At 35.4% G+C, this 22,214-nt stretch overlaps 1 protein-coding gene across 1 annotated transcript in view; it reads right to left on the reverse strand.

The window, feature by feature from the left end:
* Window positions 1–5,318: 5,318 nt before the first annotated feature.
* LOC148183846 (uncharacterized) overlaps window positions 5,319–22,214 on the reverse strand; it is a 77,209-nt gene continuing 60,313 nt past the window's right edge. Inside the window, exons 6-8 of the mRNA XM_088058640.1 lie at window positions 20,652–20,751; window positions 6,243–6,272; window positions 5,319–5,407 (exon numbers count right to left, since the gene is read on the reverse strand). Coding sequence (XP_087914766.1) covers window positions 5,338–5,407; window positions 6,243–6,272; window positions 20,652–20,751 — 200 coding nt within the window. The 3' untranslated portion in view covers window positions 5,319–5,337. The remainder of the gene's footprint in view (window positions 5,408–6,242; window positions 6,273–20,651; window positions 20,752–22,214) is intronic.

Below are 22,214 nucleotides of genomic sequence, written 5' to 3' on the forward strand. Positions count from 1 at the left end.
ATGAGAAAACTGTGGGGAGGCTTCCAGAAGATTGATTCTCTCATCAGCTGATTCTTTTCTAGTTAGTCTTTTATTGACTACAAAGGTATAGCCAATGCAGAAAAGGAAAACCAGACTGCCCTGTTTAATCCTGAGGGCATTGGCAAAAGGTGATCACTTTTTGAGAAAACAGAGGCCTACAAGGAAATCAGCACACTGTATGAGCCGTTAAGCTGATTTAAACACACAGGGGATGCCTGGGGTTGAGCTCAAGATCTCTGAGGTGTGAGATGAGAGTGAAGCCATTGCACAGACTAATATTACTGAGCTTTAGTAGCAGGTGGCATAGTTGATCAGTCAGGAACCTGTCATTTGGAGAATAGACCAATAGATCTGAGAGGTATGAAAAATCCTCCCTTTCTCCCCCCTCTTCCTTACCAAGAATAAAAATATCACGATTATGAAGTTTAGCAATTACTGTCTAAAACTTACCCCAATTTATGGAATTATAAGCAATAGGGAAAAAACAAAATATAATTGCAGAGCAGACAGCAGAACATATAAAAAAAAAATTTAAAAGCAATTGTAGCCACGATTGCAATAACTATCTGCAATTCTGACACATGGGATTACATTAAAAGCTATCATCAGATGACAAAAAAGAAATATACAGTGCCCCAGCATAGCAATATTTACTTTGCATTAAAATCTGTACTTTATCATGAGTATCACGTTCTGCAGGTCATACATTGTGTGCATGCTTATAGCAACTATAGGGAACTTGCAATGGTTTCTGGTATGTGCTTCTCCAGCAAGCAAGCCACCATTGAATGGATAAAATTGAAATCAAAATTTTCACTGTGCTCTCTGCCTATATTTCATTATTCAAAACTCAATTTTCCTGCCCATTTTCCCATTTAATCTTAACTCTCCTCCAAATTTTCAGATAAAAAACTATTACTGCTATTCGGCAAGCAATAAAGTACCTCGGCAAGATAGGCAAAAAAAAAAATAAAAAACTCTTTTCCATCCCATAGGCCCAAATTTCAGGTGTTTTTTGCACAAACAAATCTGTAGACACACTTCTGATAAACAAAGTACTTATTCATGGATTAGTTGGATCTTAAATTTCAGCATAAAAGCCTATATAATGGTGTATGTTAACAAGTGGGTAATGTTAATAACCAAAACAATTTCAAATACTTTGTAGCTCATATTGCAAACACCAGCGTCTATATATACTGGAAGAACTTGTATAATTTGTGACTATCTTCACATTAAAAAGTACAACATCACAAATCAAACAGGCAGTAAGTGCATAAAATTCAAGGTTAAATATTTTGAATACATTTTTTCTGGGGACAGATAATTTCAAGTCTTTCAGACAGAACAAATGTGGACACTCTACATATATGTGGTATACCAGGTACCAATGCACAATAATTGCAGACTCATTTTAAACTTAATATGTTAGCATGAGTGAAAAAAAATTGCATGCAAGACAGTTTATCCCATGAAAGACAGTTGCCCTCTAGACAGGATTTAATGGAGTACATAAAGGACTATCTCATAAAACTGTCCAAATTTAAAAAAAAACCAAAAAAAAGTGGCATAGCTTTCTTGGACAATGTTGTGGAATATTGTAATTCTACATGATAGAGGTGTCCATACAGCAGCTACCACTAACCAACTGCTGACATGACATGGCTGCAAGACTGAAAATTTTGTAAATGGTGAGATTTCTGTCACTACTCTTGAATGTCAAGTTTCCCAGTTCCACAATCAAACATGAAAGCAAAGTCATTTACTGTATCTTTAGTTAGCTTAATATATTAAGCATTGCTTTTAAAACTAAAAATACACACATTTTATTCTGAACTAAATTTTGATTGCTTGCATAATGGTTATTATCTTAAAGTCTTCATACAGAAAGAACCAACCTTCAATCTTGTAAGTAAAGTGCCAAGCACATTTCCAGGCTGGGAGAACACACTTATTTCAAATTACTATTAGCATAAAAATAAATAGCATAAACCATTAGTCTACAAGACCTTTGACTTGATAGGAAACTCCTTCACTCTTATGAAACTAGAATAAAACGTAGAAATTAAGAATGCAAGAACCATCAGAGAGAATACACATGGTTCTGAATCTATGTCCAAAGCTGTTGATTTTTTGGGTCTTAGATTCAGAAGTAAAGACTTTTTTAGCAACTTCTTAAGGAAACACTGATTTCTGGAAGGATGTTAGTGTGCAGCCCTTACTAGATACAGTTTTGCACATATTGTACCAGTGCATCATACTACTAAATGCTTCAGATAAACCGAAAAACAGAACACATGTCGCACAAGATGTCATTACCAACTTGCTGAAAGAAGGATTCACATGAAACTACATGCCATCAATATGTTGCTTCCCAAAAATAGTAATTTGTGGATACGTAGTTGAGACCATGACTGAAGATTTTTCTTTTTGTACAATTAAATCTGAATCAAGCAAACAGCAAAAATTTACGTTGACAAAGGGATGGGAGTGGCTGATTTTTTTTCATCTCACTTCTTCAAAATTAACTCAAATGACCGTATGTTTGGACTCTGTATTACACCATGACTAGCTTGATGCCAGTGTAGCTTTTTAGACACAGAGAAACATTTTTTTGACAACAATATTAGAAACAGACTCTTCAAAAGATAAGGGATATAAAATTTAATTGCTTCCTAGCAATTATCTTCCTTACAAGATACAATAATTTTTTATGCCATCCAGGCTAAACCATGCTTGAAACCTTCCATAAGAATGAGGATTTCACAAAATCCACAAAGTTGAGAGATAAACTGAAGTGTATCAGAGGCATAACCAAAATACCTTGGAAAATCCCTGCAATATATCCTACAAAATAATTTGATTTTGAGAGTGGAAAAATGTGAATAAGACCAACAATGCAACCTTCATTGCTATTCTCCTTAATTTTCCCCCAGCTGAAAGTTTTCTTCCAATTGATTTCTGTAGTTGGTACTAAGCTAGCATGTTTACAACAAGCTCATGCTGTGATGAACCACAGTGAACTTGGCAAAGAAAAAGGACACTCTTATTCCTAAGACTGTAGCATGTAAGTGCTACTTCATGGAAGAACAGGTTACTGGTCTAGTCTGGTACACAGTGTGCTATGTACATCTCTTCCTTTATGGTGCATGTCATTTGCATTTGTTACAGACAGCTTACTGGAGAACTTGGGGTTTTGTCTCAGATCATCACCATTAGATTCCCTTTCACTTACTGACATGCAACTCAGGATAGCATTCCTTTTATTGACACTGTGGAATAAACAATACATAAAGCACACAGATGACTAAAATTCACATTTCAGAAGTGGTCCTTCAGTATGAGACCGGGAGAAACCTGTCCTCTTCCTTTGAGGTTTTCCTTAGCCACCAACCATCTTCTTCTAATCCCTTCCATGTAAAGCACCTACAGAAATTCTATGTTTGCAGATTCTGCCATTAGAGATGACAGGTTACTTGAGCATATATATGTATATATGTCGGCAAACCTATACCTGTACATACTACGGTTATTAAAGTGAAGTTGGAGGGTTACTTCTATTTCCACTGCTGCATTTTTGGCTTCATACTCACCCATTCTCTGGCGCATAATGGCCTTTTTAGAAGATTAAGAAAAACCCTTCCTGATCATTGCTCAATCCTCAGAACAGAGGTGTTAGAACAAAATTCTCCACCCTCTAACCTTGATCTTAGTGTATGTTTTATCCTACCCCTTCATGGCAATGACACCAACATTAAAAGAGAACAAAAAAAGGAGCACTAGCAGCAAGAATTTTGAAGAACTTAATGATATAAAGATTGTTAAAAGTGACAAAACAGACCACTTTTTTCCCACCAGGAAATATTGACAATTATTTCAGCAGACTCAAGATATCTGCTGTTTTATAACATTGGAGGCGATGACAAAATACACATCTTCAACAATGATAACAGTATAGACACACACATATATTACAAAATACTTATATTTTTGTAAAGAAAGACCTACCCCTAACTCACTAAAATTCCTGCTGACTTTGCTCCTCCTCCCAACACAAATGTATAAAAACAGGTGAATGTCACATCCTTTTTTGTCTTTATAAAAGAACAATATATCAGTTTTGAGGTCTAAAGTAACCTGTAATTTTTTTAATGTTTTCTTAATTCTGTGTTTGCCTGGTCACTGATGACCCCTCCTTGTCACAGCACAAGTTGCTGAGGCTGTGAAAGCGTGCGGGAGTAACCAGCCAATGACATTATAGAACAATGAGAAGGTCAAAGTTGCATTGCATATTGCTGTCCCTCTTTCAGTAATGCACACCTCATCCAAACGGGGAAAATTAACCCTTTACTCAAATTGCTTATTACTCAAGTGGAACAGGGCAGGATGTCCTGCTAAGCCAGAGTAAGAAATGTAGGGTAAAATTCTTGAGGAAAAGCAGTTATAATTAGGGTATTGCTTGCCCCCTCATTCTGCCTTTTGTGTAAAAAAAAAAGTTGCTAGTGAGGAGCACATGGAAGTGTCTTTTGTTATCTAAAGAAACGAACTATAGTTTTCATCCCACTAGGGGTTTCCACAGTAAATGGAGCTTTTCTTTCTTTCGGTCTTATTTTAACAGTTCTCAGACTGACAAGCTGTTATAAGCATCAAGTTATCTCCTATTGGAACTACACTAAGGAAAAGGTCCTATCTTTATTCCTCAAGACAAAAAGAATTAATTTTAACATAAAAGCAAAAAAAATGTAAGTATGGAGAAACATAAAATAGGGCTTTTCAATATAGTCATAGCAAGAGCTTATAAAAATGCAATGCTTGAAATACTTTCATATTCATACATGAGAATACACATAGAGATATACATAAATAAATCATATATCATATATGCATGTTTGTGTATATTTCATAGGTTCAAACGAAGTGATTGCTGTGCTTTTCTACTTAAATTCCAGGCATCTGATATTAGTTTCTTAAGTTAATGAGCCTTCACCTTATCTTGCTGCCCATATTGTATATGTTTTGCAAGCTGCCAGCTGTGCATCGGAGCTGCCTCAAAAATTTCATGTTTGCTTATAAGCAAAAAAAATTTAACAAGAACTTCTTAAGAACCCTGAAATTTGCAAAGTAATGAAAGAAATGCCTTATTTTTTTTCATTCTAATTCTAGTCTCATATTACAATATTTTTTTTTTTTCCTTTTAGAAGAAAAACACCCAAAATTATCTATGCTTTCACTGGAAGGGGAAAAATAAACTTTAGTCTCACAGCTTCATAGGTCTGATGAAAAGATTTCTTCCTCCATGATATAAGCAACAGTGATTCAAGCCATGCAGGTGCTGGCTGACAGGGCACTGCAGCTGAAGAAGAAATTCCATCTGAGAGCTCCCCAGCTGAATGAAGAAGCCAACCAAGGGCAGTGGGAACAGAAAAAGAGAAATGAAGAAACATAAAACACACACCAGAGAAATGCCTTTTGTCAATTCTCCTTAGGCTTAGGCTCTTCCATATTTTTTCTGACTACTAAGATCAGCACTATATTTTTTTTTTCCAGATACAACAGTATCGAGAAGAAAGAAAACTATTTGCATAAATTTAAAATGACAGCACTCTTCCTACTGGTAACAGGATGTACAAATTCAGAGAGGTTCCCTCAAAGCTAAATGGAAACTTTTGACTCAATTCATATTTCAGTCAACAGGAACTCTTCATCTCATCCAGGTTTGTATTTGTGACAGAGAATTCAAATAATCATTGTTACTTCTCAAAATTCAACTTGCCCGGTAATGTATTTCATTTTTGATAGAAAGATAAAATATCGCAAGTAGTCCATAATTATAAATTCTTATGGCACAGAATGTTAGAGTGGGTTTTATGTACAATCAATACTTTTTAGTAATCCTTTTGTGTAAATTGTCTATTCAAACATGGACAGGTTAAACAGAGAACTGAGATAAATCAGCAAGCACTTGAGAAGTATATTAACAGTATGGTCAAATGTTCTAAGAATGAACAATAAATTTGTGAGTCTTCTTTCCAAATTAATAAAAACAAACACAAAAAGAAACCCACACACAGCAATCTCTTCTCCTCCCACTTCCCCAAAAAAAAACCCCAAAGCAAACTAACAAAAAAAACCCCAAACAGAGCAAATCAAACAAAGACCTTAACAAAAACAGAGTTTGTTTATTATTTATAACAAAAACGTCACTCCTATATGTCACTTACCCATTGGGAAAAATGCTACCATTACTCCAGCTGCAAAAAAGGCCATATGTGAGGTATTTTACTTCTGTTGTATGGGGTGGGCATATCATCAGAAATAAAGGCAAAAGGATAATTAGGTAAAGAAAAAATGCACTTGCCCTTTTTGCCCTCACTTTATTTCCAACTCAGATATCTGTCATTGATTTCCAGTAAGAAGAAAATAAAGAAAATAGAAAATTCTGGTCCTTTGTTTTCATTGCTCTGGAGATACTAAGGATCAGAAGACGCACCAGACTTTAGTTTGGGTTAGGCCATAAGTGCAGAATTTAGTTTCTCATGGCTTTAGCTGCAATATGCAGAATGAGAAAGAGATAATGGGATACACTTGCTTTTGCATTAAGCCCTCCTTGGTGCCTGCAATTTTATGAGTAAAGCCGACTGTCCCTTATGTATTACAATTCTTCAAGAAAAGCAGAAAATATTTTTAATTGTACTGGTGCCCACTGGATAAACTTGTCTGAATGAGACTCTACACTACCTGCTGAAGGATGGAAGAGGCAGTAGCCTGTGTAGGCTGGTCCAGTGCCAGAGCTGGATGACATGGCTAAAACATAAAACAAAACCAAGGCTAACCTTACAGTGATTTTAGCAATATTAGAGAGCCTTCAAGCAGAGGTGCAGTGATGCTAAGTGGAGGTGATTACATTTTAATTTCTTTCTTTAATCAAATGTATCCAAATTCATCATCCCTGAATAGCAAAACATATCAACAGCCAAATAGAAGATCATGAACAAAAGACAAAAGATCACATTCCTCAAAGTCTGAGAGGCTTTATGCATACTCGTGCCACATTCTTCAATCTTCAAAGGAGGTCATTCATATAAATTCAGTAAAGACAGTAATGTGTGAATCTGATGCTACCCTGACCCCTCTTCCACCTTCGAAAGAGACTCTAAAAGCTTAAACAGTAAAATTCAAGCAAAAAGGCACCTCCACTGCTGCCAAAGAGATAGATAGCCTATGCCTGAACTCAATTTACAAAACAGAGACATCACTGTATGTTAGCCACTTTAATAGATTCAAGTTTATTTTCAGAATATACATCTACCCCTTCAACAAACTGCAAAGCACAAACAGAATAAAAATGCTGACAGAGACAGCAACCGATAAGTAAAATAAGCAATGCAAAGGAAAAAAAAAACCAAATAATAATAATTACTTTGTATTCATAACAAATGAGGAGTTTTACCTTCAGAATATGCCGTAGCAGGAACAAAAATAATGCTTGTAAATCTACTAATCCAGAGAGAAAATATATATATTGGACCTGTTCATGCTCAGTATATTGCAGAAACCTGTCAGGAGCTCTGATACAGTCACCCTCAGGTCTAATCCCATTATATCAGATGAAACACTACAAGCATTCATACAAAACCAACCCTACCCAAGAAATATCAAGAAAAACCTATAGTAGCATAGGTGTCTGGTCTTAACCATTGTGAGAACGCTAACAAGCTGTGAGCAATGAATCTAGAAATGGCAGTGAAGAGGATTGCTCTCAGTTTGTGAGCCTTTCTCATCAAGCAGTTCCCAGTGACTGAGTTAAAACATTGGCTCATCCAGTAGTGCTTGTGCAACATGGCACACGGGGCAGGGGAACATGAAGGTTGAGGAACCTAAAACACCAAAAAATAGTGACAAACATTCATCATATGTAGCCACCTTTCAAGCAGATGAGCGAGAGTTGGGAAATAGTTCTAAGCCATAGGCATTGTTAGAAGGGAACACAGAATAAATGCAAGGAAAATCTTTCTGGCTGGTAACCAAAACTATGGAAACAGTAGCAACAAATTATTCTCCATACTAAACAATCCACTTCCTCTACAAGTGTTTTAAGTCTCAGGCTGCTGGTTTTCTGCCTGGAATCGAGTTTTCTTCTTTTTCCTTGGAATTAATTGAAAATTAAATTCAAGACAGATAATTTTTTTTTGAAGAGAATATTTTTGATGCTTCATTGTGTCATAAAGGAATCTGTTCAACATATTCTAATCCGTTTAATTTTGAAGATAGTTACTTAATATTCTTAGAGTTCATTTTACAAATAGAAAAACTGAATAACAAATAAAGAATTTAGAAAGATCATTTCTATTCTCCTTACTGACAGAAATAAGCAAGGTGCAAAAGAATAGAATGGTGAGTCACATTTCCTACCATTTACTCAATAAATAAAGTGCAGAGATGAAAACACACAAAAAAATTAAGACTAAACTTGAAAGAGTATTGATGAAAATATCTCCAGAAAAGAGAGAGGAAGTAAGTGCTTTATATTATAATAAATGGATGGTACCATCAAACCTGGCTAGAATTATTTTATCAGTGTTGTATATAAATGGTAGTGGAACAAAACAGAATAAAAATACAATATTAAAAGAACAAAAATATCTGTGTAAGACAATGATTTTAATTCCTGTTATATTCTGTTTCCTAAAAAAACTCAAGAAAAAATGAACTGTGTTTATATTTTCCTAAAGTCAATTGCCATTTTGGTATTGGTACATCATGATTTTAAGTTGACTTCACACACACAAAAATTTTAAAGTACAATATCCCTGAGCACCCTGCATATTCTCTAAGGAGGATTTATCCCCTACACAAAAGTCTAGTAAAAGCTTTCTCTCCCATTTTGGACTACCAAGTCCAAAGAAGAAGATTTTTCAATTACAGAAGAAATTTCAAGTAGACTTGCTGTACAAATATAAATTTCTCCTACAGAAATTATGCCTATCTAGCACATGGTAAAATATCATCTCTTTCATTTTTCTTACTTTTCCAAATTAGAAGAAATTGCTTTAGAAAAAATTAGGAAGAGACAAAAAGAGATACCAGTCAGAGAAAATTTCAGTCTAATGTGCTGAAATCCTAGAAATCTAATTCAACTAAATTATAATGAGCTCTAAGGCATAAGAGGTGAAACAGTTTATTCCACTAAATTCAGGATGACAGGAAAAGAATCATGAGGATAGACAAGATGAGTAGAATAATTTTTCAACTGGAACACACCACAAATGAAAAGACTCCTCAAAGAATTTTTTCAACACCATTTCTTCTTGGAAGTACTGTTTTTGCTTGGAAATGTACCCTCTTTTCTAATCAAGCTTCTCTAAATTAAGCCTTCAGTGTACTAATATATTGGGGGGTGGGGGGTAGAAAATGTTTTGATGCTTTCCATCAGAAACAAAACAAGATAAGCCACTAGATCCCCTGTCTGTAATGAGCCATTTCCTGCTTCTTTCATTTACCAAGCAGCTTCCAGACTTGCAAGATGAGCATCCAAATCCTTGAAACACAATACCTCAACCATGCAGGAGATATTTTATGTAGCATTCATTTGGGAATGCATATTAAGACAAGAAGAATAAAACTATCACTATCATACAAGGTTCCCTCATGTTCCTACAGGCAGGACATTGGTTTGTTTAGAACAAGTCCTTTGTTGTACAGCATGATGGAAGTTTAGAAGGTGAAGAAAAGTAGTCACTTTTGTTGTCAAATTCTACCTAAATGCAGAATTTTTAGTGAAAATTTAAGACTCTCCAAAATCAGATTTTACTCTTTCTTTAAGAAAGTACACTATACAATTTAGCTGCCTCATGTAAAATATTATTGGGAGTATCTATTAACTAAGTTGCTGCAAATTACGTACATTTTAAGCCCAATATCGTGATGTATGAAGGCAATAGCATCACACCGCATTCAAGATGCTAAAGAGCCTGAAGGAAAAGGTCTGATGACTAATAGAATGCTTTCTTGCAATTTTAACTCACAGGAAAGTGAGCTATATGCAGCTCAGAAACAGTACTTGCAAGGTAATTCTGTAAAAGTGGAAAAATTATGCATCCCTCAAAAACTGGAAAGACTCATTTTCATCTCTATTACTCATTATGGAGTTAATATAGTACTCCATCAAGGATTAGCAGCATCTATGGATACCAAAATCAGGTATTTACAGAAGTGTTATTTTTTTTTAATTAGAGACTTAGCAGACATAAACAAGAGCAAACATTTTTCTGCACATCAACAATACAAAATCTTTCATTTGGTTTGACTGACGTGCATCCCAATACCTGCAGACAGGCTTATTCACACCCAGGTATTCTACAAACAGGAAATACTAATTCCTGGGATTGCATAATTCAAAATGTACTTTGTATGCTGTGTTACAAATAGAAATGTGTGTTTTGTTGCATATTATTTAAAATAATTCTCTTAGATTTCACTAATATTTTAATACTCTTTCACTGATTATTCAAAGGTGAAATTATTGCTTGTAGGAGTTGCTCAACTCTTCCTAAAAGGTAGATTTTTCTCTTCCATGAAAATTTCTCATTTTTTTCACATCCTAGTATTTCTAGTAATGGATCACGTCAGCAGTCCAGTATTCTGCAGTAAGAGAGAGAGCAAGCATCATTTTCTGCTCTTGACAAGCTCCCCCTTAAATGTGCCTCTTAGATGTAATGCCCTATGTCACTGCCTAGCTCTGTGCAGCTTCTGTTTCCATGGCTGCTTTTAAAGGTTTTAAAACCTCCTTTTCACCTGGAAATGTAAATTTGGAAACTCTATCAGGAGAATTGCCTAGTAAGTATTTTTAATCAAAAACTAAATTTTAGGGGATACATTTATAGCAAGCTTGCCTTAGTAAAACCCACAGAATTGCAAACACATCAGTTTTGCACACATAAAAACTACAATTGGGCAAATAAACAGGGCAGTCTGCAAACGGTAACTTGACCAATCATTGTTTGTGTGTACAAATTCAGATTTGTCATGTGTGCAATGCTTGAGCTGGCAAACGTCCAGCTAGAAGTATAGAAACATCAGTAGTTCTGTAGTCAGACTTTTGAGTAAAAACAAAAACATTTCAAAACCAGTCTAACATTAAAGAACAAAAAATAGTCCACCAAAATATGGCATAAGGTTCAATAGGACTTACCAGTTCAACAATACCCTATCCTGAATCCATATCTTCCAGAACTTTCAGAAATTAGAATCTCAAGCAGGACTTCAAATAAACACATTCAAGAGCAAAAATAAATAATTCTGTAAAAGATTGGCTAAAGAGCACTATTGAACTCTGACACATTTAATGGATAAATGGTTTGCAGTGCAAAGCATAACAAAATTTTACAGACTGTGGTATGAAACCAACCCTGAAATCCTTAAGCCTCTGGAACACCAGAGTTGGAGAAAACCTGAATTGATTTCTAGCTGAGCTGAAATAAAGAGGACTTATGATCTAGAAGAGGCATTTTATCAGTGGCTTTCTAGATAGCTTTTAGAGGGTTGGTACAGACCTGTAAGGCCCTGTATGGCTTATGACAAAGTTACATCATAGGAATACAAAGTTTAAGCAACCACAAAAATTATATATGTGTAAACATTGTCCAGAGGCAGCTCCTCACATGCTGGCTTCCACAGTGCCTTCAAGCACTGCTCTCTAACCTGAGCTCCTTTTAACACCTAAATCAATCTGACAGGGCTAGATCACTACCATGACACTTGTCTTTTAGTAGTCATATGTGCCTTGCACACATATCCAGTACTCACAGGCTGATGCATGAACAGGCACACAAAAAATAATTTTAAAGGGACAAAAAAATATGAAAACCAACAATATTTCACAATAGAAAGGTACAATCTTATGTAAGACTTCTTTAAGTCTCTAAAGGATCTGTGAACCCACACCAGTCTTCTGACCCTAATAGCCACAGCAATGCTGTTGGAGTTAGATGCGAGTGATCTATTGAAAGAATTGGTTCAGGAGGAGAGCTGCAGCTTAGAAAGCTGATGGAACTTTTCATGCACTCACTAAGCATCAACTGTTCAAATACCCTCAAAGGATGTGCTCCTAAGTCTCATGGCATTTGGCCAAAAGCAGCAGGATTCTGAATCAGCAGCAATAAGAGAGAGTAAACTTTTCTCCAACATGGGCACTGATGTCAAAAACCAGCCAGTCCTCTAGGATAAGAGAGGTAATTTCAGTGGCATATGTCTCACCTAATTCTGATCTTTCAAGCACTGGCTAAAGTTATGGGGCAATATCTGTGGAAATCTAACCTTTCAAGGACACATGCATAGGGAAACAGATGGCTTGCAACAGACTGTTTAATCCCAAATCAAATAACAGAATCAGCATTTCAGAATGACTGCTTATACAGACACTTCTGTTAGAGAGTGTGGCCTGCAGACAGGCAGCTTATGCAACAAGATGCCCAGAGAAGCTTATGTGACATATTAATAAAACATAGAAATTCAATATACTAAAAAGTAATTTTCCATAAATGTGCTGTGGTTATAAAAAAATCATCTGATTTTTTCTAGGAAAAACATTCTCATTTTATACAACAACTTTTGTTAGTACAAATATTATGTACAAATATTTAAGATATAAGCATTTTGCTTATACATACCCCTACCATAAAAAGCCATTATGCCTCAAAACAAAGTGTTTTTATCATGTTCTGAAGCCAGTAAAAAAAAAAAAATCAGAAAGTGATCAAAGAACAAAGTAAAAAAAATCGATTTGCTCAACATTTAAAAGAATTTCATGTCACAACATGGCACACTAGGAAGCATGAGCATTAGAATAGCTTAAAAAACAATATACTTGGGAAAAACAACGGCTTCATTATCACGTGAAACTCCATCTCTTGCATTACTGAATGTAGTCTTAGAAACACACCAGAGAATTAGCTGCTTGCTCACATGAATATCAGGAGGAGAAAAGTATTCTTTTAACATCCCAGTGATGATATTCATATTGAAATGTTTATAAATATTTTCCTTATTTGACTACTAAAAAAAATTGATGAAATTGTCAAAGGCCCCCAGGTCACATGCTTGCTGTATAACTGTTCATCAGTGAAGCCAACTCACCCGGGGAGGTGTGAGCACCTCCAACTGCACACAATAGCACCAGGTTCTGTACCTGCCTTTACTCAATACACCTGCAGCTCTAAATATTCACCATTATGAGAAGCTTCTCATGTGTTAAATATTACCAGTATAACCACAACTCATATCTTCAACATGATGTCAGCCTGTTGCCTAGCAGACATTTTGAGAAGCTAAGAATCATTTTAAAAGCTGGCAAATAGAACCTACAACTTTGTTATGCTGCTGTTGAATTTCAACTTGTTTGTTGTTGAGCACAATAAAGGAATGAATCTTATCCCCAAAACTCTATGCCTTTAATTTAAGGGGCAGGGAAATGCTTTGTTTATCTTGAGATCAAATCCACAACTTACTGTGATAGAATTCAATGAAGGCACAAAGTAGAAGTATGTCTGATACATGCCTGGCATGACCTTTTTAGTCAGGTGGAAGACATAATCTAAATACTTTTAAAATAGCTTACTGCACAAGGAAACCACTGTGGCAGCCACCAAGTGACAGAATTCCCATCCTTCTTAATAAGCATTGAACCAATTTATCCAGTTGCAGTGATTCCATAATGCCAATAAAATATTGTAGCATATCATGTATAAAACAGACATCCATTCTTAATTTTCAGAGATTGTACTACTGGCAAGGAGGTCTAATTCCTGATTCGTGGAAACATTTTATCAACCTAAACCACCCCTTTCAAGGGTTACATTTTCTTCTCTCATTTCCTTCCTGAAAACTATTGCATGGTCTTACTGAGTCATCTCAAAAACAGGAACACATCAGCAGTGAACAAGTCATATATAAATAATGTAGATCAATAGTTTTCAACATGTGGTCTGCAGACTCTTTGGGTTCACATGACCTTGCTGTGAAAAGGAAGCCTACTGCAGTAAGTTAACTTTTGCTGCACAGAGATACATGCCTCTGCTGAAAAGTACTTGGGGATCAACAAATCAAAAAGGTTATAAGCCAATGATGTAAGTAATCTGTTAGCAGTTTTAATGCTTTGTAGATTTTAAATGCCATTTCCGTTTAGTATTTAAACAAAATAGTGATTTAGGGCCTGGCTAATTTCTACAACAGAGATATTGAAAAATCAGAGAATGATTGTGCCAAACTCCCAATGGAGGAAACATCAAGTGATTTGGCTAAATAATACTTTGATGAAGTAAAAACCTAAAATTGTGTACCTGTTCTGGTTTTGCACAGCCCTTCATAGCTTAGCTCCCTTGGTATGTTAGTTTTTCATTTTTGTTTACCGACAATAAAAAAGCAGCACAGTGAAAAAAAATAGTTTAACACAGCTACAAATATGATATTATCTTTGAACAAATCAGTAGAATTAATCTCTAACAAAAAGCATACAGAATCAATGAGGCTGTTAAATACTGACAACACTGACAAATAAGCAGGCTATATTTGTTTGAAGAGCTTATGGGCTCCCCCCCACATCCTCCCTCCTGCCTACAACTATTGAAAAGATGTCCTTATCTCAAGTACTTTTCACATATCAGAGAAGTGGTAAATTTCACAAAGCCTGCACTAATGTTTTGCATTTCCATTCCAAGTGAAATGCACTTCAGTAAGTAAACATGAGTATTCAAATAAAACTGTTGCTAGAGACAATGAAAAAAAACCCAACCAAAAAACAATGCCATTTCAAAATAAATTGATAAGTAAATCATTCTAAAAGCATTGGATAATGCTGTGGAACACTGAAGAGCCAAAACATGCAATGCTGCAAATAGGGCTAGTCCCATTTTAGTGCAGATTTGGTTTTTGTTTCATGGGTTCCCTGCCCCACCAAATCCTCATGATGCTTGAAAATATAAAACAAGATATTTGTATTCTAATATTTTGTAATTCTGTAGATAATTAAGTGAATCAATGGAGAATAACCACATCCCTCTTACAGTCTGAGAGCACACTAAACAGCGTGCACATACTCTTTTTCAAATGTTTCACACAGCTGAGGGACGGGGGTGGTGGGAGGTGACTTGCTTAAGAAATGTTTTGCCTTATTTTGCAAGCCCTGAAATTTATAGTGCGTTGGATTTGAGCACCTCAGGATTTCTATTCTCAGAACTTATTAGAAATTCATAGACAAAGTAACTTCTTTTACTGGAGCACAGCACAGGGGGTCACCATCAAGAACCCCAGCCTCTGTATTCTAGTCACTAATTTAAAACTGTGTCTTGACTTCGCAAATGATGTATGCACATGCCTAACTTCACAAACTGCCAGATAGTCTCACTAGATTCAGCAGGGCCATCTACAGCAAGATAAAAGCTAGCAAGCTTTTAAGGCTTGGTGCTGTAAAGACCTACATATTCTCTATGATGCAAATGAAAAAAAACAAAAAATGTGATTAGTGTTAATTCATTCATTAGAATATTAATTTGTCTCCTAACCTATATCTACCCTTTTTCACCAATACTTATCTGCTGTCAAAAAACTTAGACAATGAATATTTTTAAATTAAATTATTTTATAATCTCTGCATAATTTTTCCATAGACTGGGGGAAAAGCTTCTGATGGCAATGTCTTCCCAGAAACCAAGAACAGTCTGGGCTCACTCAGTGACTGTATGCCATTTTCCGGAACAAGTACCTTAGATCCTTTTACTTCCGAGCCATCCCTCTGAAGGGGAGTCTTATTACTGACCTTTTCACTGTAAAATTCCTGATGAATTATATGTGGTCAGGCAGGAAAGAACAGTCTTTAGAGTAAGATTAATTTTAAACATTTTTTTAAAAAATCTACCAAAGGAGACGACAAATGCAGTTTTCTGAGCACCAGCCCATGTTTTTCGCTCTTGTCACGTCCTGCACCACACTCCTGTGTGCTGCCTCAGCTGCTGCTTCTGAGACCCCACCATATTCAACCCATGGTAAAGCAAGGTATTGCTGTCGTCTGTATTTATACCTCAGCAAGGTCCTCAACTGTAAAATTACTGGTTAATCAAAGATGATAAAAACAAGATGTGTGTCCTAGGGTAGAGAGAAGTGGGGCAGAACACTGTTGTATCACACTATCTTAAAATCCAATGATCAGGTGTCCTGAATCAAGGCAGAAATCAGTCTTTCAGCAAGTTTGAATTATTTAATCTTGTCTCTCAATTTTTTCATTTTTTTTTTGGCTTCCTGATTCACAGTTCACAGTAAGACTGTTTTTCACCCTTACTTTTATTTCTTCGAGACAATCTATAGTTTAAGACACTACTTTAAGTACAATCACTTGTATGTTTACCAACAAAGTCTTCTAAATACACCAGCCAGTCATCTACACTGTGCTATGTCAGATTCAGATTCTCAAAAATCACTTAAATCAAAATTTTCCATTTCTTTTCAGTCTTTCATCAAATAGTACTTGAATGGACTCTGCAGATCATATAGATTGAGATATATATGTGAGAAGCAAGAAAAAGGTAATTTTTCTAATGTCACTTTTTCTGCTAAAGTAGGAGTACACTTGAGAAAAGTCCAGCAATCTACAACTGCTGAGAATGTCCTTATATTAATAAAAAACTTCAAAAATACTTGGAAATAACAATAAAATGCTATTCTTATTTCACCAAATCAGTGAGACTCTCAGCAACATAGGTTGATTATAAATGCTTCCCAATAACTTGTCCCTATGTTTTTTAGGTCTGAGAAACCAGGAGAAATCACTCAAGGAACAGGTAAAACAAAAAACTATGGTCTGGGATACTTAGTCCTATGAATACTAGTAATAGCATAGGATTTCTCATCCTAGAAATACTTGTGTAATATTTAATTTTAGAAAAATACACTTTCCATGGAAGCTCTTTTCAAATCTTAACTTACATATAACTGAGCTTCAGTTCTATGAAAAAGTGGTCAGCAAAATTCTCTATGGCCATATTTCACCTACCTGTAGCATAGTTTCTATAATTCAGCCTATTCCAGATTTTTTTTTCCAATAAATTTACTTTCAGCATTGACAAATCCAGCTGCTGTGTGATATTCTCAGCTGCCTGGAATTATGAGTACCATTGACTTTCATCTTCCTCAAAAAACACATGCTCCTTCTTTAGCCACTGACATAACATTTTCCTGATTACCTGTAGGTTTTAAAACAGTTATTAAAATTAAATTAATTTTTTTGCTCTCTCTATCTTTTTAAATAGCAATGTGTTTTGGAGGGAAGAAATATAAGAGGAATAACACAAGAATGCTTGGCATTCAGGTTGCTTATTTTTCTAAAATTGTTTATTTAATGCTTCTCCTGCACCCCCTGGGTATTGTTCTTGCCAAGACATATACATTTCTATTCACTCTATTTTCCAGTGGAACTTTTACAAAGCTAGCACATACAGTATGCACTAAGAGCCACTTCTAAGCTGCAGGCAGTATAAAACAAATCCAAAAAGTAAATGTACCTTTGCAGAAAATTGTTGAGTACATTTAACTTACAACAATAAACAATAAATAATAAAGTCTTTCTGAAAGCTAGAGAAGCATGTGTGTCCTCTTCATTGATTTTATCACTTCATCACACACAACAAATCTGTGTCAACATGAGTGGCAAGTCTCAGAGGTAAAAGATGTACAAGTCAAGGCCATAAAAGCAGACCACATGCTTAGGAATTTGTCTATTGTAACCATAATGAGGTGGCCTGCTGTCTCTAAGGAGACAATTCATGATACAGCATATACCCAGAGAGAAGTGAAAGACTATTTTATGAATCCAGTACACTCAGCTGTAAGTCAATGAAGACTCAATTTCTTAAAGAGACAGAGGAAGAAAGAATTCATGTGAAAAGTAGTGTCTCAAAAAACCTGATCATATGCAGTTGGATATTGCCATGCACCAATACTATAACCTACTGGAATCAGCACAGCTACTCACCTAAGTAAAGATTAATCATGTGCTCCTTCAAGAGGCCTTTGATGCACAATATGATCTACCTTATATACATAAATAGTATTTTTCAGCACTCTACTAATCCTGACAGTATTTCAGAGAGGTTGCCAGTATTGAAGCACATTTTTCTGGAACATTCTGAGAAACAAAAAGGCAAAGCAATTTCTTCATATTCATACTGTGCCTTACTACCACCCCACAATACAAAACTCATTTTGGGTGATCACTGTAGAAAGCATATAACATTAAACCATAGAAGGAAGCTTCAGTCTAAAAACAACTGAAAATTAGGGTGACTGCCTGCTGTCTAAAGTGCTATTTACAGAAGTCTGCTCAGAAAGGCGTAAACTCCCCATTTCATTGCAATGATTGCTAATAATGAAGAAAAAAATCTTTATGGGGAATCTCCAATAATCCAAAATAACATATTGTGTGTTTAATGGAGCAGGAAGGGGACAGAGAACTGAAACTACTGTTTTAACAAACCTTTTACTTTGGACACAAGAAAACAAGAAGGGAAGGAGAGTTGTTTATCAAAGAACTGCAGAATAAAGAACAGATAAGTGTAGGGTGTTTGACTATCCAGTGGGAAGGGAAGACATAGAAAATAACATAGTTTCTTGGTTTCTAACAGAGACAAAAGGACTCTTTCTTAAAAGAAAGACAATAGTGAAAGGGTTTTTTAATCATTCTTTTTCCTACAGGAAGTTATGCAGTAATAAAAGAGTTTTGTATGCACATTTGGAGAATTTGTTTCAAACCCTGTGAAAAGAGTGCATGGGACTCTCACTGAAGTTTACACTAAATATCCAATAACTTAATTAGCTCCCTATTTTCTGTTTTTCTGCCCATTGGTAGTGTTACATGGAACATTTCAGACTCTTTAGTAGTAATTCACGCAAGCACATTTAATCATAAAGGTTATTTCCAAATGCTTTCTTTCACATATGCAGCTGAGAGAAGTGATGCCAATATCAACAGAGTAGTTGATTATGGATTTATAGCCTATAAATGTGAGGGCATATGGTGAGACTCTAAAATGAATATCAAATGTTCACAGAGCCTCACACAGATCATGAAGTGAAGTGTAAAATAGGACACTAGTGACTTAGATACAGTCATTTAGCATCTGCTCCAGCTGTATTAATTCAGGTTGGACATTATACAGTAGCATGATACAGACACAGACAAGCAACTGCATACCTAAGACAGCTTGATTATGTCCTAGCCAAAAATGAGCTATCATGCAGCAGACCTGGGTTACCAGACAGACATTCCCTCTCCATTATGTTAGTATTAGGTGAAACAAAAATGGGTCTTTTAGTTATATTACTCCTGAATGTTATCCATAGTCCTCTCTTTCCTTCCTTACAAGTAGGAGAAAAGTTGTTCTCTAGGCATCATGTATGCATCAACAGTAACTCAACATACTTTCTCTTGAGGGATGTAGTTGATCATAAAATGAAAAATCAAAGCAGCAAAGAGGATGTACCTTAAACCCCTAGAGTTTTATCAATTTCACCTAGACACTAAAACTGTGTCTTTACTTCTTGGAAAAGGACACAAATCCAGTTTGAAAGTCTAGAGCCTTCACATCAGAAACAATCCCACAAAATATACAGAGGAAGGAGAGGGATGCTTTCTGATGCGGTTTCACCTTGAGGCTCCTTACAAACAGACCAGAAGGAAAGAACTGATTTCATGATGCAAAGGTAGCACTATCAGTACTAGTCTTGACAGAGAGTGGACAGTAATCATTAACATAATTTACATGAACTGTCTGGGGGTCTGTCTTTCCACAGCTTTCAAAACTGGATGGCACACATTAATGCTAAACAGAAGTGCTGGTTCTTGAGGTGACCATTTAGTATGCTGCGTGTTTGTTCACATTAGTCTCTGTAGTCCAAGCAGATGGATGTCACTTGTTCTCTCTCTTACACAAAAACCACCACATTAGCAAGGCAGAAAAAACCTCCATATTTTAATTTAATGCTAAAAGTTTACTCTCACCACCTGTTTTTACTGTTACCAATTAAAATTGATTGTTTTCATATTACAGGTAGTTAATAACTTGATTGATTTAGATCTGCTCTCTCAAATAACCTAAAATTAGGGGACTGTGTAATTCATCAAGTCAAAAGGAATAGAAATAAAAATGTAGTGAAGAATTTATGGAACTCCAAAATGCAGGACCAGTATTTCTAGGCTTGACTAAAATATTTCTCTTTATCTCGCAATAACCAGCTTTTTGCTTTCCTTCTCCAGTCTCTTTTTATCTCCTTTTCTTTTGTTTCACTTTTCTCCAATTTTCTCCTTTTTGGTTCTGTTAAGTTTTTGAATAGTTGTACAGTTACCACTCTAGTTTCTTCATCCACCACAAGGTTAATTGTTCCGTTGTTCAGCACTAAATGAGCTGATACAAAGTCAGTCCAGAGTGTTGTCAAAATTTAAGGAATTAGTAAAACAAACAAGAGAAGACTGGTCACAAGAGCTGCCGCCTACCCCTGTGGATATATGGCAGCCCTGGGTGAACATCACAGTCACCTGTAGAACCCAAAGAACCACTGTTAATCGGAAACACGAGAACACACTTTACCTGCTGAAAGAAATTCTGTCTTCTTCACCAGTTATTGTCCACATGCTCTCCATGTTTTGAGTAATATTGGCTCGGTTGCAGATACACAAAACACCATCTTCTGTGAATTCCAGATACAAGGTAATAGTAATTCTTGGCTATAATCTAAACATAGAAGTCAATCCTCAGCTATCCCCAGCCTTTAACAGAGGCTTTTGAATAGCCATCTGAACAAGTAACTTAAATGCCAGTGTCAGGGACAAACACAAGTTTTCATTGAATATTAATGAAAATAGTAAATAATTTTCCAATAAGAATCGGCAATATCATTAAATTTTCTAGTATCTTTCAGGCTGGTTTTGAATATTTGATCTACAGAAGGCTATTAATGAAAAAATTTTGAATTGCAGAAGTTTTATTACTCTTATTGTGAAATAAATATATCCTCTTAATGGAATTTGCTACTTGTTAAACTGATGTTCAAACATTTCAAACTAGCTCATTACAGAGCAGAAAAGGTGTCACATGACTTCAATGAACAATCATGCAATATCTAAGAGAGCATAAGACTCAATGACCGATTTAAAAAAAAAACAGACAAATTTATTCGCGGTCACTTTTTTCCTACTCTCCTGGCTATCTGCAAATACTGGGCTTGTTTATTTATTAATAGATTCAGACTACATTACTGAATAGTGTAATGTCAGTATAAAATACTTCTATAAACTTAATCCTCTTGTTTAACAGATTAACATTTAGCTATGAAAAATAATTTTTCTCTACATAGAGAAATTTCATTATAAAAACAAGTAGAGCTGGAGTGCCATGGATTTTACATTACAAAATTATGAAGATGTTGAAGTCTTCAATGTTGTTTGCTTAACACTGCATCTTCATTATATCCAATATTGTTAAAAGCAAGTTCTGCTTTCTAATTAAGTTCCATCTTTGGCTTTCCCAATGCTTTCGCTCATGGCTACATACCAATTTGTATATTATAAAGAATCTTCCATTGATTCTACAAAGTTGACAATTTGCCTAATGGAGAGCAAGAATAATTTGTGACTGTGACTTCCCTTCCTTTCCAAAGTGTGCCTCTACAGAATTTGCAGATGACGTATGAGCAGAGCACATTAGGTTCAGAATGAAAACATTTGTCAGCCAGATATCTAATGGCCCATTTCACAGTGAATAGATGATGTACAAAATATGCTAATTTTCATGGGCATTTTAATTACAACTTTGATGGGCATGGTTTAGTTTACCTCATATTTACCTAACAGGTACAAAAGGCCTGAAATCATCTTTACTCACATATTTATCTTGCAAAGCTTAAATTTGTGGAAGCTAATCAAATGTATTTCCATTCCAATGACACTGAGAACTAAAAGGTTGTAGCTGCAATACCTAAAATTTGAAATATTAGGCTGAATCAAATAACTAAAATCAAATGAATGGATTAAATCAAGAAAAAAAATCTTTCACTAGTTTAGAAAGCTATATTCACTCATCATCTACCCAATGCATATATAAGCCAGCAGCCATTTAGTTTTCAGCACTACTGAGTACCATATTAAGAAATCC

Source organism: Pseudopodoces humilis, chromosome 8 (assembly GCF_049639895.1).
Source record: "Pseudopodoces humilis isolate 2021_Gansu_Grassland_sample_001 chromosome 8, ASM4963989v1, whole genome shotgun sequence".
Lineage (NCBI taxonomy): Eukaryota > Metazoa > Chordata > Aves > Passeriformes > Paridae > Pseudopodoces > Pseudopodoces humilis.